Genomic DNA, 20,192 nt, shown 5'->3' with positions numbered 1-20,192 from the left:
AAATATAGTTAAAAGGGGAAAGTTCATACAAAGAAAGTTTGAAGAGCTAAGGGAGTAAAGTGAGAATGAATTTGAGGAGCATGTATGAGTGATGAGTAAAATTATTAGAGATAAGGATTATTACGTGTAGAGTTGATTAGTGCTGTTAAGTAGGAAAAGTATGGTGACAAATATGTGTGAAGAGTGAGTGAAAGTTAGTTAAGTTAAAGACAAAAAGTCAGTAGATTCTGTTGTATATGATTATTTAACGTGGAGTTACATGGTGAATGTGAAAGGTGTGGGGAGTGTAAATATGAGTAGGGAAGTGGCAAGATATTGTATTTTGGAAGGTATAAGCGAAAAAGGTACGTCGTGTTATAATGGTATGGCAAGGCATGCTCGTATAATTGAAAAACAAAAGTTGTAAGTTAGATAAGGAAAAATCATGACTCAACTGTTGACTCACAAGCGATCTGGAATGTACTTGGAAGTACGTTAGTGCATAAGAAATATTAAGAATTGCTAAGTCGCTAGGTGAATACGGCGATTAGGTAACAAGAATGAAGTCACATGAGCTGCGGTTAACAGAATGCTAAGAAAGCGGAGCTTGAAAACACTGTTCTGCTGAGGATGATATGTTGATTTTATGAGGATTCAATAATATAGATCAGGCCTTGAGGTTTTGAGTAAATAAGTGTGTGTAAGCTTTAGGGTAGAGGAGTTTAGAATAAGTTACTCATAAGGGTGGCGCTCACATGAGGATTAGTTTGCGCACATGTGAACGTCCACAGAGTAGACTTTGTAAATTTGTATCTTTTTATTGTCTATTTTATTGTTTTTTGTAGGAAGGGGGCAGTAGGGGATGACACAAGAGGGAGGGATAGGGCGGGCCTATCCCAAATGTTGTTGGTAAAGGTGAATAGCTGGGCTTGAGAGGGAGAGAGGGAGAGAGGGGGCGTATGGGGTGCTGGATTCCAGCACGCGTGTGGCCTGTAATCAAACGGAATTGTGAGGATATAGCTTTATCAACTGCGTAAAGGACCGGACGTGTCGTTCCAGGGAGGGCGGCTCCTTTTTGTCCTCATCAGGGGGGACGGCACGGCCGGTCACTAAGGTAATTATAAGGGTGGCGCTCACCTGTGGATAGGCTATCCGCCCATATGGGCGTCCACATAGGAGACTTAATTTTTATTTTGTAAGGGTGGCGCTTGATGTGGCCCGGTTTTTCGCCCATGTGAGCGTCCACATTGTAGACTTCGTTTAGTTTTATTTTGTAAAGGTGGCGCTTGCATGTGGCCCTGTTTTCCGCCCATGTGGGCATCCGCATGGTAGATTTAGTTCATATATATATACTAACAAATTTACCCGTGCTTCGCTACGGTATTCTACGTTGTATACGGATATCGAAGTAAATACTGTACGTGCAGTAAATACGATTGTTTGAAAATTGCATGTCTCTTAGCCTTATCCGAGAAATAGCATGGAGAGGTCCCCATACGTTGTTTCCAATGTAAAGTGTGGGTTGCGGAGTTGTGATGATAACGGCAGGCTCACTTGCCTACAGCCATTCACAATCGAGTTGGGAAGTTTAATTATAATTGCAGGCCCCATTGCCTAGTGCGCGGTCACAATAGATTTGTAGAGTTTTCGTTACAATGGCAGACCCCTTTCCTACTTCCAGGCAGATAACAGTTGAGGAGTTTTTATTATAATGGCAGGAAACTTCCCTACTACCAGTCAAAATTGAGTTGTGCAGTTATCATTACAATGACATGCCCTATTTCCTTCTGCCAGCCAGCTTACAGCCAGTCACACAGAGTTGGTGAGTTTCCGTTAAATTAGCAGGTCACTATGCCTAATGCTAGTCATATTTTAGATGGGTACATTTGTTTATAATGGCGGGCACCTTTGCCTACAGCCAAACACAATCGGATAGGGGAGCATTGAACAAAATTGCATGCTCCCTTGCCTTCTGCAAGTCAAATCGAGAAGTGAATTATTCATTACAATGGTAGGCCCTCCTTACTAATGCCAGTTACACAGGAGCTGGAGAAGGACCCATTCCTAATGCCAGTCAAAGTCTGTGTGGGGAGTACTGATTACAATAGCAGACACACACTTTCTCGATCACTACAAATCGACATCAATGAATATATATAGATCGACACACGAAAGTACAGTATATGCATATTTACAATATTGCTGACCTTCATTTACAGATGAACTGCAGCTAAACGGTACGTCATATGGACAAAAAGATTGTACCATAAGACGCAGTATTTAGTGACCTAAATGGCTGGTCCTATGATATTTTCTCGCATCTCATCTATTCATCGGTCAGATTGAGTTAGAAACGTTGAATAAGGTGAAATTTGTGTAAGATTATCTTACATTGCATTACTTATCGGATAATTATGTGACAGCATTTGGCTCACACATGGGTATTGGGTGGGCCAATGTTCGTGTAGTGTTTGATGATTCTATCTTTCCTGTAAGTGATTGAAAGTATGAATTATGCATGTAAAATTCAAAATGTACTTAAAATCCAGAAATAGAGACGAATCTAACGTATAAGGGATAATGTTACGACAAAAAATCATAAGTCCAAGGTTGAATATCACTCCAAATTGAACGGTGATTGTGCCACCCGTTACGTGAAACGACTTCCCATTTATCCCACGAAATACCTCGAAATGAAGGTCTGCACCATCATTAAAATTGCCTCCATATTTCGATATTCTTCGGGGATAATATGTGAAAATTTTAAAGATCTTGGAAGTTATACGTCCGTTACAGGCTAAAACGTATAATTTTGCCAAATTTCTATTTTCTTGCTCGACTGGCAGATTATGCCGCAATCTAGATTTTGGGTAAGGGGGTTAAAATTAGGACTTCCAGAAAACTACACCAAAAATATGCAGATGCTCATTATTACCCCTCAAACGGGTAGCTGTAGGAAAATTTCACCAAAGTAGTCAATGTACGGGCACAGACAGTCGTTACGATTTTATTTATATGGATAGATAAGGAATCTGCTCCACGTACAACACCTTTTGGGCTGTGCCCGCTTGACTTAACCTGCAAAGCCGACCATTCATGATATCTCACTTATTAATACTCCTGTCGAAAGATGCACATGAGAATTTTTTTTAGAGGATTGTAGATTTCTATTAATTTTGGAGGTGCATATTTTGAGGGAGTGCAAAATTATGGTTTAAGTTTCGGACAAACCCCCAGTAAATTTAGGTATTCCGAAATAATATTGGCCCTAAAACCTATTCGAGGACAGGTGGATTCTAAATATCAAGTTTGGTAGAAATATATTAAGTAGTTTTCAAGTTATAAGAACTCATACAATCAATTCTTTTTTTTTTTTTTTTTTTTTTTTTTTTGATATTTGCTTATGGTTCATGTTTGCGGGCTACTGTAGTCACGTCCTAGTTCGTAAACCATGGGCAACGGCTGAGTGGCCTAGTAAGTGGTCCTGAGAGTCGGAATACCAGTTGCTATGGAATGGGAGTGGGCATCTCGGACATATTCCGAGTCGTGGACTCGTGGCCCTCCTTGTGCTTAGGCGGCTAGGACTATACAATTCACCGGTGGTCCATAACCCGTTAGAGGAGAGATCCTCACTTGGACTATAGTGAATTCACCGAGAGAACCAGTCCTGATGTAAACATAAGCACATGCTTGGGTTAACGTTTATTGGTTAGTGCTGCCGCGGGACACCTACGCGGAGACATGAAACTAGTCCGTTAGCCACATCATGGCTAATGCGATCCTAGATGCAAAATGTCCGAAATATAATTCCTCAAATAATTTAAGTCAGAGAAATATACAAAAAACTATTTGTATTCAATGTTATTTAAAATAAACAAGCATTTCAAATTGAAGAGCACGAGGGACGCATTCGCTCATGCTTGACCCGCCATTTTGTTAAGCTGTGAGCTTGGGAAGCAAGCAGTACAGTGCGTGAGTAAGTGAGTGAGTGAGACATTACTTGTTCTTGTGCAATGTGGTTCACCGAGTTGAGTTCGTTAAGCATCTCAAAGGGAAATCTTTGAAAAGTGGCGAGAAGGCAATTGCATTGAATGTGTTTCATAAATTTTGTAAGAAATACCCGACTTTAACTTTAAAGGATTTGCGAAGCTGACATCCGAGTTCACTTGTGTTTCGGAGTGGAGCATTAATACCGCACGCAGCGAACGACTGCCCCAAGGATTGGTAAGAACACCTGGGGAATCGAAAAAGCGCTTACTTGGAAGGCGTTCGTCCTTTATCATATTCTGATTAGGTAAAGTACCGGTACTGTACATTTTATTGTTTTAATATGCCTCTTCTAAGTTCCTCGCTAGAATTTTACTTGATTAGATATGTGAAGTTTTACTTATATGCGCTGTTATGATTGATTTATTACGTATTTACGTTTCGGCCATAAATTCGAATCTATCTTTCTTTTCTGATATGTTAAATATCGAGATGCCATTTGTCATTCATTGTTGTTTATTTTTCGCGGACAGTGAGTATAATTTGTGCCGTAATCCGCAACACAATTGCCTGTCAACTACTGTACATGTTGACGTCAGTGGTATCCGGCAACAGTCTATGTAGAGCTAATCCTGATGTAATAGCCGCAGTCAAGCGAAGTAACGACAGTTTCAAGACTGTCCACGTGGTTCCTGCCATGTGTCCGGAACTAGCCCAGTGATTCTCCAATCAGCATTTAGACCGCGGATGGATACATACGGATACACATTTTTCTTTGTTTACATCAGGTTCGGTTCTCTCAGTGACGGGAGAATATGTGCAAGTAGGGCAGCATCCTGCTTCATGAATTTACCGAGCTCAGAACACTTTAAGCAAGCCTCGGACCTATGGGAGTAATGGAGTCCCACTCCCATTTGACAGGCGAGGAACTCCTTGGAAACAACTTGGCGAACGAAATGGAATTCGATGGGGAGCTATCAATATTAATGGGGCTTATGGAAGAAAGAAGGTAGAACTGGCTGAGTCAGCAAAGAGGATGCATCTGGATGTGCTAGGAGTAAGTGATATTCGGGTAAGGGGAGATAATGAGGAAGAGATAGGAGAATATACAGTGTACTTGACGGGTGTTAGAAAGGGAAGGGCAGAGTCTGGGGTAGGGCTCTTTATCAGGAATACCATTGCACGCAACATAGTTTCTGTTAGGCACGTAAATGAGCGAATGATGTGGGTAGATTTGTCAGTTGCAGGAATTAGAACTAGAATTGTGTCCGTGTATTCACCATGTGAGGGTGCAGATGAGGATGAAGTTGACAAGTTTTATGAAGCATTGAGTGACATCGTGGTCAGGGTCAACAGCAAGGATAGAATAGTGCTAATGGGCGATTTCAATGCGAGAGTTGGGAATAGAACTGAAGGATACAAAAGCGTGATTGGTAAATGTGGGGAAGATATGGAAGCTAATGGGGATGGGAAGCGTTTGCTGGACTTCTATGCTAGTATGGGTTTAGCTGTTACGAATACATTCTTCAAGCATAAGGCTATTCACCGCTACACATGGGAGGCTAGGGGTACCAGATCCATAATAGACTATATCTTAACAGACTTTGAATTCAGGAAATCTGTTAGGAATGTACGAGTTTTTCGCGGATTTTTCGATGATACAGACCACTATCTGATCTGTAGTGAACTAAGTATCTCTAGGCCTAAGGTAGAGAAAGTGAAATCTGTCTGCAAACGAATAAGGGTAGAAAATCTCCAGGACGAGGAAATTAGACAGAAGTACATGGATATGATTAGTGAGAAGTTTCGAACAGTAGACAGTAAGCAGGTTCAGGATATAGAAAGTGAATGGGTAGCATACAGGGATGCTGTAGTAGAAACAGCAAGGGAATGCCTAGGAACAACTGTGTGTAAAGATGGGAAAAGGCGAACATCTTGGTGGAATGCTGAAGTGAGAGCAGCTTGTAAACGTAAAAAGAAGGCTTATCAAAAATGGCTCCAAACAAGGGCTGAGGCAGATAGGGCTTTGTACGTACATGAAAGAAACAGAGCGAAACAAATAGTTGTTGAATCCAAAAAGCAGTCATGGGAAGATTTTGGTAATAACCTGGAAAGGCTAGGTCAAGCAGCAGGAAAACCTTTCTGGACAGTAATAAAGAATCTTAGGAAAGGAGGGAAAAAGGAAATGAACAGTGTTTTGAGTAATTCAGGTGAACTCATAATAGATCCCAGGGAATCACTGGAGAGGTGGAGGGAATATTTTGAACATCTTCTCAATGTAAAAGGAAATCATCAAGGTGGTGTTGCAAACAGCCAAGCTCATAGGGAGGAGGAAAATGATGTTGGTGAAATTATGCTTGAGGAAGTGGAAAGGATAGTAAATAAACTCCATTGTCATAAGGCAGCAGGAATAGATGAAATTAGACCTGAAATGGTGAAGTATAGTGGGAATGCAGGGATGAAATGGCTTCAAAGAGTAGTAAAATTAGCGTGGAGTGTTGGTAAGGTACCTTCAGAGTGGACAAAAGCAGTAATTGCACCTATCTGTAAGCAAGGGAACAGGAAGGATTGCAACAACTATCGAGGTATCTCATTGATTAGTATACCAGGCAAAGTATTCACTGGCATCTTGGAGGGAGGGTGCGATCAGTCGTTGAGAGGAAGTTGGATGAAAACCAGTGTGGTTTCAGACCACAGAGAGGCTGTCAGGATCAGATTTTCAGTATGCGCCAGGTAATTGAAAAAAAGCTACGAGAGGAATAGGCAGTTGTGTTTATGTTTCGTAGATCTAGAGAAAGCATATGACAGGGTACCGAGGGAAAAGATGTTCGCCATACTGGGGGACTATGGAATTAAAGGTAGATTATTAAAATCAATCAAAGGCATTTATGTTGGCAATTGGGCTTCAGTGAGAATTGGTGGTAGAATGAGTTCTTGGTTCAGGGTACTTACAGGGGTTAGACAAGGCTGCTATCTTTCACGTTTGCTGTTCGTAGTTTACATGGATCACCTGCTGAAAGGTATAAAATGGCAGGGAGGGATTCAGTTAGGTGGAAATGTAGTAAGCATTTTGGCCTATGCTGACGACTTGGTCTTAATGGCAGACTGTGCCGAAAGCCTGCAGTCTAATATCTGGGAACTTGAAAATAGGTGCAATGAGTATGGTATGAAAATTAGCCTCTCGAAGACTAAATTGATGTCAGTAGGTAAGAAGTTCAACAAAATTGAATGTCAGATTGGTGATACAAAGCTAGAACAGGTCGATAATTTCAAGTATTTAGGTTGTGTGTTCTCCCAGGATGGTAATATAGTAAGTGAGATTGAATCAAGGTGTAGTAAAGCTAATGCAGTGAGCTCGCAGTTGCGATCAGCAGTATTCTGTAAGAAGGAAGTGAGCTCCCAGACGAAACTATCTTTACATCGGTCTGTTTTCAGACCAACTTTGCTTTACGGGAGCGAAAGCTGGGTGGACTCAGGATATCTTATTCATAAGTTAGAAGTAACAGACATGAAAGTAGCAAGAATGATTGCTGGTCAAACAGGTGGGAACAATGGCAGGATGGTACTCGGAATGAGGAGATAAAGGCTAATTTAGGAATGAACTCGATGGATGAAGCTGTACGCATAAACCGGCTTCGGTGGTGGGGTCATGTGAGGCGAATGGAATAGGATAGGTTACCTAGGAGAATAATGGACTCTGTTATGGAGGGTAAGAGAAGTAGAGGGAGACCAAGACGACGATGATTAGACTCGGTTTCTAACGATTTAAAGATAAGAGGTATAGAACTAAATGAGGCCACAACACTAGTTGCAAATCGAGGATTGTGGCGACGTTTAGTAAATTCTCAGAGGCTTGCAGACTGAACGCTGAAAGGCATAACAGCTATAATGATAATGTATGTATGTATGTATGTATGTATGATATATGCTTTACGTTGCACCGACACAGATATGTCTTATGGTGACGATGGTGTAGGAAATGTCTAGGAAGTGGAAGGAAGCGGCCGTGGCCTTAATATAGGCACAGCCCTGGCATTTGGCTGGTGTGAAAATGGGAAACCACGGAAAACCATCTTCAGGGCTGTCGACAGTGGGACTCGAACCCACTATCTCCCGATTACTGGATACTGGCCGCACTTAAGCGACTGCAGCTATCGAGATCGGTCTCATACAATCAGACAAACAAACAAACACCAAAGCTGAGAAATATTCAGATGGTCATTATTACACCTGAAACGGATAACTGTACGGAAATTATGCCAAAATAGTTAATGTACAGGCACACAGTCGTTACGATTATATTTATATAGATGACAGATAAGCATGGGCACGTTTGTAAGTGCAAACCTTCATTTCGAGATTTACTGCTCCTAAACGGTAGATCATACCAACAAACGGTTTGCACCCTCAGACTTCCCTTTTAACTCTCTACATGTCTGCTTTTTAAAAAAAATCTCGTATCTCCCATATTTATGGGTTCGATTGTGTTACGGTATTTGAATGAGGTGAAAATTGAGTACATTTTTAACATTTTACATTACTTTTCACATGCTTATGTGGAAGCTGAAATCATAAAATTTGGTTCGCATATAGCCATTGGTCGTGTCAATGTGCGTGCCAAATTCGATTACTCTATCTTTCTATAAGTGTGTCAAACTAAGTAACAAACGTGTAAAAAGCACACAATGTACGAACAATCGAAATATACAGCCAAATCCACCCCATAAGGGAGAGAGAGAGAGAGAGAGAGAGAGAGAGACGACAAAAGTCACATGACCAAAGTTGTAGATCACTCCAAATTGAACGAAGATTGTGCCATCCGTTTTGTGATAGGACTTACCGTTTAGCCGGGAAATACCTCGAAACGAAGATCTACACCGTCGTTAAAACTGCCTCCATATTTCGATATTCTTCGGCATAAAAATGAAAAATTTAAAAATCTTGGAATTTTCCATAGGTTACCGGCTAAAACGTATAATTTTGCTTAATTTCAATTTTCCAGCTCGTGTGGCAGATTATGAGGCAACCTTGATTTTGGGCAATTTAGGACTTTCAGGAAGCTATAGCTAAAAATATGCAGATGATCATTATTACCCCTTAAACGGAAACCTGTACGGAAATTTCGCCAGAATAGTCAATGCACAGGCACACGGTTGCTACGATTTGATTTATATACACTGACTGACAGAGCAAATGCAACACCAAGAAGGAGTGGTTCGAAAGGGATGAAAGTTGGGGAAAAAACAGAGACGGCACGGACGAATAATTGATGTTTATTTCAAACCGATATGCAGGTTACACAATGCGCACGGCATCGACTCAGTAGGATGTAGGACCACCGCGAGCGGCGATGCACGCAGAAACACGTCGAGGTACAGAGTCAATAAGAGAGCGGATGGTGTCCTGAGAGATGGTTCTCCATTCTCTGTCAACCATTTGCCACAGTTGGTCGTCCGTACGAGGCTGGGGCAGAGTTTGCAAACGGCGTCCAATGAGATCCCACACGTGTTTGATTGGTGAGAGATCCGGAGAGTACGCTGGCCACGGAAGCATCTGTACACCTCGTAGAGCCTGTTGGGAGATGCGAGCAGTGTGTGGGCGGGCATTATCCTGCTGAAACAGAGCATTGGGCAGCCCCTGAAGGTACGGGAGTGCCACCGGCCGCAGCACATGCTGCACGTAGCGGTGGGCATTTAACGTGCCTTGAATACGCACTAGAGGTGACGTGGAATCATACGCAATAGCGCCCATAACCATGATGCCGCGTTGTCTAGCGGTAGGGCGATCCACAGTTACTGCCGGATTTGACCTTTCTCCACGCCGACGCCACACTCGTCTGCGGTGACTATCACTGACAGAACAGAAGCGTGACTCATCGGAGAACACGACGTTCCGCCATTCCCTCATCCAAGTCGCTCTAGCCCGGCACCATGCCAGGCGTGCACGTCTATGCTGTGGAGTCAATGGTAGTCTTCTGAGCGCACGCCGGGAGTGCAGGCCTCCTTCAACCAATCGACGGGAAATTGTTCTGGTCGATATTGGAACAGCCAGGGTGTCTTGCACATGCTGAAGAATGGCGGTTGACGTGGCGTGCGGGGCTGCCACCGCTTGGCGGCGGATGCGCCGATCCTCGCGTGCTGACGTCACTCGGGCTGTGCCTGGACCCCTCGCACGAGCCACATGTCCCTGCGCCAACCATCTTCGCTACAGGCGCTGCACCGTGGACACATCCCTATGGGTATCGGCTGCGATTTGACGAAGAGACCAACCTGCCCTTCTCAGCCCGATCACCATACCCCTCGTAAAGTCGTCTGTCTGCTGGAAATGCCTCCGTTGACGGCGGCCTGGCATTCTTAGCTATACACGTGTCCTGTGGCACACGACAACACGTTCTACAATGACTGTCGGCTGAGAAATCACGGTACGAAGTGGGCCATTCGCCAACGCCGTGTCCCATTTATCGTTCGCTACGTGCGCAGCACAGCGGCGCATTTCACATCATGAGCATACCTCAGTGACGTCAGTCTACCCTGCAATTGGCATAAAGTTCTGACCACTCCTTCTTGGTGTTGCATTTGCTCTGTCAGTCAGTGTAGATAGATAAGGACTCTGCTCCACGTATGAACACTTTTTGGACTATGTCCGTTGGAATTAGCCTGAAAAAACGATCTTTCATGATATCTCCCTTATTAATCCTCCTGTTGAGAAAATGCATATGAGAACAGATATAGAATTGGATTTTCATCAAGTCTGATCGATTTCCAGTCAGGCTGGTCTTGTTCTTAATATATTGTGGGAGAGTAAAACCACAATTTCGGTTCCCTATAAAGCCCCAGTCCGTTCCGGGAATTTTAAATAATATTGACCTTAAAACCTACCCTTGGATAGGTGGATGCTAAATATAAAGTTTGGTTCAAATATCTTCAGTAGTTTTCAAGTTGTAAGAAATACGCTTTACACGCACCCGCTCTTGCGTTAAGTACGGTGGGACTTGTACCGAAAAACGGTCCGTTAATGATATCTCCTTTATTAACCCTGTTATCGAAATGATGCACACGAGAAAAAAGATTTAGAAATTAATTTCCTTTAAGGCAGGTAGATTTCCATTAAGTTTGGTTGTGCATAGTTTGAGGGAGTGCAAAATCACTGTTTCGGTTTCGTATATACCCCCAGTCAGTTCAGGGAAGTAGAAACAATATTTGCCCTAAAACCTATCCAAGGACAGGTGGAATCTAAATATGAAGTTTGGTGGAAATATATCCAGTAGTTTTCAAGTTATAGAAAGACAAACAAACAAACAAACAAAGAAACAGACAGACACAAAAACCTACCCTTGGACATGTGGATACTAAATATAAAGTTTGGTTCAAATGTCTTCAGTAGTTTTCAAGTTGTAAGAAATACGCTTTACACGCACCCGCTCTTGCGTTAAGTCTGGTGGGACTTGTACAGAAAAACGGTCCGATAATGATATCTCCTTTTATTAATCCTATTATCGAAATGATGCAGATGAGAAAAAAGGTTCAGAAATTAATTTTCATTAAGGCAGATAGATTTCCATTAAATTTGGTTGTGCATATTTTGAGGGAGTGCAAAATCACGTTCTCGGTTTCGTATAAACCCCAGATCATTTCATGGATTTCGAAACAATGTTTGCCCTAAAACCTACCCAAGGATAGGCGGATTCTAAATATGAAGTTGGGTGGAAATATATCCAGTAGTTTTCAAGTTATAGAAGGACAGACAAACAGGCAAACAAACAGAAAAACAGACAGATGCCAAAGCTAAAAATTATGCAGATGATCATTATTGCACATGAAACGGATAACTGTACGGAAATTACGTCAAAATAGTCAGTATACAGACACACGGTCGTTACGATTTTATTTATATAGATTTTTCTTCTTTGTAACGGGAACATGTATTTGGGCCGAAAGCCTGTAATATTCTTCAATAAATATACTCTAATAATGCTCGAATTCTAGTGTATTAGTATTTCCGGAACATTACACGAAAGGTTTATTATCGATGCCCAAGGGCAAATGGACTTAGGTACTTATCTGGCGCAAGTACTTAATTGTTACGTAACACGGATCATTTCTACATGTAAATATACTTTGTAACTTTGTTTTTCGGGTCGCTGCCCGCATTTTTCTCTGTTTAGAGTTTTCTTTACATTTGTTGTCATGTATTTTCATTCATATGCGAGTCGCATTTTTACGACCGATTTTGGGGTCAAGTTTCCTAATTTTTATCTTTGTTTTTCAATTAGTATGGATCATATATATGCTTTGGGACCAATAAATCCATTACCCCTTATATATATACCATTTCAAGATATGCCGCCATATCTCCTGTACATGTACTCATTAGTGTAAGTTTATTTAGAGATTTTCTTTCGGCCACTTTGGGACGGCACCGCACGCTCTACCTCCCCCCTGAGTTAGTCGGGTTTAAGGACAGGAAATGGTGCACAATATCCAACTGAGGTCTGGAAGCGGTAAAAATTACACGAGGAATTGAAGTCAAAAACATATGTAATATTTATTTTATTACAACACATACCAATTGAATCTCTGTTCAGCCAAGGCTCGATATACTTCGAGTATTATTAATAAAATATGAATTCTCACATTAATTACTAGCCTAAAAATAATCCATTATTACCGTATACAGTCTTTTCGGTAATCTCAGCGTTTAATCTCCAGCAACCTAATCTTTCCTTGTTAAGAAGGAAAATGCATTCCCCTTTGTACTTTCCATAGGGCAACTCGGGGAAATAAGATGATGGGTCTAGTTCAATAGTCCAGTTCCTTAGGTAGTAAGTACCCTGTAAAAGAAGACCAATTCATGTTCATGCTATGAACAAGGAAAAAAACAGATAGATAGATAGAAAGATAGATAGATAGATAGATAGATAGATAGATAGATAGATAGATAGATAGATAGATAGATAGATAGATAGATAGATAATGCCTTTATTGGTGGCGAAGTTAGGGCTCAAGGCCCTCTCTTACACTTAAGCACTAGAAGAGTATACATTTACATAACTTATAATTTCGAATACAAATAAAACAAATTATATTATTAATAATAATAAGAAGAAGAATGAAATAATCCTTAATTTTAAAATACACAAAATAAAGTACATTTAAATGATGTAACTACAGTAATCCATTCATTCATCTCATTCATTCCTTCATTCACTCAACAATTATCCAGCAAGGCAGCGGGATCTACCCAGCAAATGCTCACGGCAAGCCACTTTAAATTTGCGATGAGGTGGATTGTCTCTAATGTTCGCAGGTAGCGAATTCCATGACCTAGATTCAGAGATTATGAAGGAGTGGTTGTACACAGCAGTGCGGTTTACAGGTACGGCAAGAGTCAGACCCTGTATTGTGTTCTTGGTAGGACGAGAGGTAAGAAAAAGATGAAGATAGTGATAGTCAGGAGTATTAGTGGAAAGTACTTTGTGCAGATGTGATAGCATGTGAAATTCACGGCGCTGGTGCACTCGAAGCCACGACAGCTCCTTATAATAAGGTGATATATGAGCATCATATCGCAGATTAAAGATATGTCTCACGCAGCTGGTCAGATTCCGGTCCAGATTCTTGTTACTGTCGCAGATTATTTCAGTCAACACAGTGTCTCAGTAGTCAAATACAGGCAGTTTCAGGGAGCGAATTATTTGTACTTTAAGTCGAACAGAGAATACGTTAGCGAATCGTTTCATGGGATATAAGCATTTATGTACTTTATTACATGAGCTTATCACCTGTTGAGTCCAATTTAGGGTCTCAGTGATAATAATTCCTAAGTTAGTCACTGAAGTAGAGTAGGGTATGATTTTGTTGTTTAAAATATGTCCTGTTGCTTGATGGAATATAGATTTTTACTGGTACCGATAATAATAACTTGAGTCTTATTTGGGTTCATTAATGAACGGTTTTATTTGCATAGTCACTAAGATCTTGAAGGTCGTAATTTATTTTAGTAATTGCAGTATCAATATCATTCGGTTTTGAATGATAATAAATCTGTACATCATCCGCGTACACTTGCAATTTGCAGAATTTAAGATATTTGATACATCATTAATTTTGGATGATAAATAACAGTGGTCTGAGAACCGACCCCTAAGGTACACCGAGGGTCTTACTTTGCCATCCTGAACTCAAATTTCCAACCGCCACACGTTGCCGGCGATTTTCAAGGTAAGATGAAAAGAATCGAAGTGGTACACTATTAAAATTTAGCTCTCGAAGTTTCTGCAGTAGTAACTGAGAATTGACAGTGTCGAAGGCACTGCTGAGATCTAATAATGTCAGTACAGTCACGCCCCGTTGGTTCGTTGCACGTCTAATAATAATAATAATAATAATAATAATAATAATAATAATAATAATAATAATAATAATAATAATAATAATTCAAACCTTTTTTAAGTCCTTTCCCCCTACCTTTAAGTGTATTTTCCGAAGAAATAGTAAGTTTCTCTCTTTTTAAGGGAGATTCGAAATACCGATTTTCACGTCTGTTACATCTCCAGTCTTTTAGATATTAGTAGACTGTTATTGACTTGAACTTTACAGGCCTTCGCCCATTACAATGTTCAGTTCCATAACAACCAACAAGAATTGAATTTTTTTGGTAGTGGCTTTACGTCGCACCGACACGGACATGACCTATGGCGACGATGGGATAGGAGAGAGCTAGGAGTGGGAAGGAAGTGGCCGTGGCCTTAATTAAGGTACAGCCCCAGCATTTGCCTGGTGTGAAAATGGGAAACCACGGAAGACCAACTTCAGGGCTGCCGACAGTGAGATTCGAACCCACTATCTCCCGGATGCAAGCTCACAGCTGCGTGCCACTAACCGCACAGCCAACTCGCCCGGTAGAATTGAATATTAATCACAATGATAGTAATAGTTAAGTTCGAATTTTACAAAGAAAAAATGGCTTCCAGTCAACTCATTACCGGACCCGAAGGAACTAAAATACAGTTATTAATAATACACAAGCTATTACAAGTGTGTAGGGCCCCCACGCGGTGGTCACTGCCCGGCGGAGCCCAATGCCGCGAGGCTGCTCACAACATTAACAGTGGGGTCCCCCCACAATGATCACCGCCCGCAGGAGTCCCGTGATAACCAGGTGAACTATAACTGCCAGGAAATGTGAGGCTACTCACAAGACAATATGTATTTTGAACTAACAGAAGAATTACCTGCAAACGTGAGGCTGCTCACGGGCCTACAATAATTACATACTAATAGGAATGATAATCAAATAATAACCGCTCCTACCAGAAGTGCTTACTTCTAGGTAGGGTCTGGTGCTGACCAGGAGCCTGGAAAATGTTATGTAACCTGCTGAGGGTACGTACAAAAGAAGGATAAGCGACAAATTACTAAGACGATAGATAGTGACAGAGGAAAGATAGTGCAACCATGTATAGACCTACTTCTACATCCTGCCCTGTCAGCTTGTCTGGTAGAGTTTACCACTACACTCCGACGATATCATAACTTTTTTAAATTGCTCAGTGCCAATCAACTACTAACCCACTTATGCTGGCTACTACACTGTTTACCCCTATGTGTTTGATTAATTACACCACACACTACTTCTCACTTTCCTTAAGCATAGTTTTTTAACTGCACAAAGGAACCTATTCAAGCCGCCTTCTTATCTCCATTGATTCGCTATCCATACTACGATTTTCCTTTCATCATTTTGCCTACACATTTCTTGTTGCTTCACGCTTAGGAACATTGCCCTTAGCTTCTCTGTCTCTGTACAAGAGCAAAGCAGATGCAGGTCATCAGTCATTTCCTTACAAAGAATACAATGTGAACTCTCTTTACTCATAATCCATCCCTTATTTATATACAATCCCATCAGCCACCATAATATCCCGCCTTTTAATCTTCCTTCACCGCATCTTATGCTTAATTTGGAGATTTGGTAGATCTTATAGAATAGACTGAGCGAAGGCCTTTCCCTGTTTTCTTCAAACCATTTCTGCATCTGTATGTCCTTAATTCTCATCATGGCCCTGTGTGTTCTGCTATTTTTCCCCTTCCATACCTTCCACCAGTATATACCTTACCCAGCTTCTCAACATAGGTTTTAATTTTTGAAAGCCAACAATCATCATACATTGCTTTCAATTCTTGTTTATATGCTTCCTGCAGCAAAATACCGCCTTTGCCCCTCCTAAGTCTCGACCAGTAATTCATTACACTTTTAACGCAATCTACCTCTATAAACTCTTCGCATATTATTAATGCCCCTATACTGACTGTACATTGTCGTAATCTAATAACAGTCTTGCTGAATTTATGTATTATTTGGTTCAAGCTAACCCTGTATTTTCTAATCTCCATAATTCTACCCCATATAAAGCTCTGTTTGTAACTAGCGTTTTTAGTAATAATCTCAGTATTTTATAGCTTATCCCTGGGTGTTTAGCAACGAGAATTTTAAATGCAGCGAGAGCTACAACTCCTCTCAGTTTGCACCTCTTGATGTGGTCATCCTATCCTCCTCTGCTATTTAGCAGCACTCCTAGGTATTCTAATCTACCTACTTCCTCTATTCTTACTCCCTGAATCATCCATTCCCTTAATTTTTGTCCTCTTCCTCTTCCTTAAAGTCATCACCTTCGAATTGTTACAATTGATTTTTAACGACCACTTCTCTGCGTGTTCAGCTAATTTATCCATACTTTTCTGCAGCCCCCCCCCCCCTTGTTAAAGTCATTAACAAAATATCGTCTGCGAATATCAGACCTGCAATCTCTATATTGCTCACCGCCTGAACAGCCCAATTTTCCCCTCCATGCCCGTCCAGTATATCATTTAAAAATAATACGAATAATATGGGCGATAATTTGCAGCCTTGATTTAGATCCAGCTTGCATTATATCGGCTTACTTATTACATTATCCTCTAGTTTGATGCTACTAAATACTTTCTGATGCAACGCCTCTATCGCACAGATCATCTTCCTAGAAACTCACAACCTCCCTAATTTTACTGTTAACGCTCTTCTACTCACGGTGTCAAAAGCTTTCTCAAAACTGATCGCTGCCAGAAACACGCTACCTCTTTCCCAGACCATGTACTTTTCTGCTTTCAACTTCACAATCATGATATTGCCTATTGTTTGCCTCCCTTTCCTGAATCCTCCTGGGAATTTATAAATTATACCATTATTTCCAGACCATTCCCTTAACCTATTTACCAAAACACCTCTATAAATTTTACTCAATGAATCTAAGAGAGTTATTCCTCGGTAAATGTTAGGTAGGTTTCTATTCCCTTCCTTTTTATACATTGAGCAAATAATCCCATATTCCCATTCTTTCGGTACTTTCCCCCATTAAAAACCTTGTTGAATAGTTTTACAATTCCCACCCCCATCTGTTTGTATTTGCTTATTTGCTTCCAAAACTCGTTCATCAATCAATCAATCAATCAATCAATCAATCAATCAATCAATCAATCAATCAATCAATCAATCAATCAATCAATCAATCAATCAATCAATCAATCAATACTGATCTGCATTTAGGGCAGTCGCCAAGGTGGCAGATTCCCTATCTGTTGTTTTCCTAGACATTTCCTAAATGATTTCAAAGAAATTGGAAATTTATTGAACATCTCCCTTGGTAAGTTATTCCAATCCCTAACTCCCCTTCCTATAAATGAATATTTGCCCCAGTTTTTCCTCTTGAATTCCAACTTTATCTTCATATTATGATCTTCCTACTTTTATAAACGCCAATCAAACTTATTCGTCTTCTAATGTCATTCCACGCCATCTCTCCGCTGACAGCTCAGAACATACCAGTCGAGCAGCTCTTCTTCTTTCTCCCAATTCTTCCCAGCCCAAACTTTGCAACATTTTTGTAACGCTACTCTTTTGTCGGAAATCGCCCAGAACAAATCGAGCTACTTTTCTTTGGATTTTTCCAGTTCTTGAATCAGGCAATCCTGTTGAGGTTCCCATACACTGGAACCATACTCTAGCTGGGGTCTTACCAGAGACTTATACGCCTTCTGCTTTACATCCTTACTACAACCTCTAAACACCCTCATAACCATGTGCAGAGATCAATATCCTTTATTTACAATCCCATTTATGTGATTACCCCAATGAAGATCTGTACTTATATTAACACCTAGATACTCACAATGATCCCCAAAAGGAACTTTCTCCCCATCAACGCAGTAAGTAAAACTGAGAGGACTTTTCCTATTTGTGAAACTCACAACCTGACTTTTAACCCGTTTATCAACATACCTGCTGTCCATCTCACAACATTTTCGAGGTCACGTTGCAGTTGCTCACAGTCTTGTAAATTATTTATTACTCTATACAGAATAACATCAACCGCAAAAAGCCTTACATCTGATCCCACTTCTTTACACTTATCATTGATATATAAGAAAACATAAAGGTCCAGTAATACTGCCTTGAGGAATTCCCCTCTTAATTATTACAGGGTCAGATCAAGATTCGCCTACACTAATTCTCTGAGATCTATTTTTAGAAATATAGCACCCATTCAGTCACTCTTTTGTCTAGTCCGATAGCACTCATTTTTTGCCAGTAGTCTCCCGTGATCTATCTTATCAAATGCTTTAGACAGGTCAATCGCGATACAGTCCATTTGACCTCCTGAATCCCAGATATCTGCTATATCTTGCTGGAATCCTACAAGTTGAGCTTCAGTGGAATAACCTTTTCTAAAACCGAACTGCCTTCTATCGAACCAGTTATTAATTTCGCAAACATGTCTAATATAATCATAAAGAATGCCTTCACAAAGCTTACATACACTCCATCTCAAAACTTACTGGCCTGTAATTTTCACCTTTATGTCTATCACCCTTTCATTTATACACAGGGGCTACTATAGCAACTCTCCATTCATCTGGTAGAGCTCCTCCGACCCAACAATAATCAGATAAGTACTTCAGATATGGTACTATATCCCAACCCATTGTTTTTAGTATATCCCCAGAAATCTGATCAATTCCAGCCGCTTTTCTAGTTTTCAACCTTTGTACCTTACTGTAAATATCATTGTTATCATATGTAAATTTCAATACTTCTTTAGCCTTAGTCTCCTCCACTATCTGGACATTATCCTCGTAACCAAAAATCCTTGTAACCATTCCACCCGCCCACTGATTTCATCTTAAGTTTACCAATCACCCTCTGTACTTCTTCTAGTGTGAATTCCTTATCCAGTTTATATATCCTTACTTCCACATTAGACCACATGATCTGCCTTTTTTCCTTATACTCCTATTCGTCTCTTCCTCGTAATAACTCGCTAAAAGATGTCACCTACTGAACACAATCAAGATACATTTTTTAAGCCCCTTCCCTCTTTTATTAATAATATTTATTCTGTCCCATATTCTTCCAATTTCATTCGCTCTGCATTCCCTATTCATTAGCTCTGATTGAACCTTCATCCACTGCTTCTTCCTCTCCGCAATTTTACCCTTGTACTCTTTCCTCAACCTGAAAAATACTTCTCGTTCCTTGCTCCCTCCATTCGCTCTATATTCTTTTAATGCTCTTACCGCTGCCTTTCTGCGAGCTTCACATTATTTGTTATACTAACCTTCACCTTCCATTTTTCCTTCTGCTACATTCGACTGCCCGTGCCACTCTCCTTATGGGATATTATATTAGCTCCAACGCTCTATCGATATTATTTTTCACTATAGTCCTTTCCCAACCAATTCTAATTAATTGCATCTCTATGCCCATAAGTGCGTCTAGCTCTCCTTTTCAGTTCTCTGTCCATATATATTTAGTATAACCACTACCCCACTCTACAGGCATTTTCTTACATTCCTCGTTAACTTCCTCTCTCCTTCTCAATAATCTAACACATACCGGAGCGTGGTGCGATTTAATCCAGTCCTCCACAACTATACTTTTGATATTCTCTAGCATGTCTTCCGAACTCAATATTATGTCAATAACACTCCCCCCTTGTGCAGTAATATAGGTCATTTTACCTTCTCTGTCCCCCTCCCAGTTACCGTTCAAGATGAAGAAGTTCCCAACTTCACAGAATTCTAAAAGTTTTCCATCATAGCTATTAATTACATATCATTACCGGTGTCCGACTCGTTGGCTGAACGGTCAGCGTATTGGCCTTCGGTTCACTGGGTCCCGGGTTCGATTCC

General features: G+C 40.7%; 1 protein-coding gene across 1 annotated transcript in view; it reads right to left on the bottom strand.

Annotated features, from left to right (window-relative positions):
* Nucleotides 1-12,607: 12,607 nt before the first annotated feature.
* LOC137501301 (uncharacterized) overlaps nucleotides 12,608-20,192 on the bottom strand; it is an 85,652-nt gene continuing 78,067 nt past the window's right edge. Inside the window, exon 4 of the mRNA XM_068228296.1 lies at nucleotides 12,608-12,796. Coding sequence (XP_068084397.1) covers nucleotides 12,608-12,796 — 189 coding nt within the window. The remainder of the gene's footprint in view (nucleotides 12,797-20,192) is intronic.

Source organism: Anabrus simplex, chromosome 6 (genome assembly GCF_040414725.1).
Source record: "Anabrus simplex isolate iqAnaSimp1 chromosome 6, ASM4041472v1, whole genome shotgun sequence".
NCBI lineage: Eukaryota > Metazoa > Arthropoda > Insecta > Orthoptera > Tettigoniidae > Anabrus > Anabrus simplex.
This window is presented reverse-complemented; position numbering and strand designations above follow the sequence as displayed.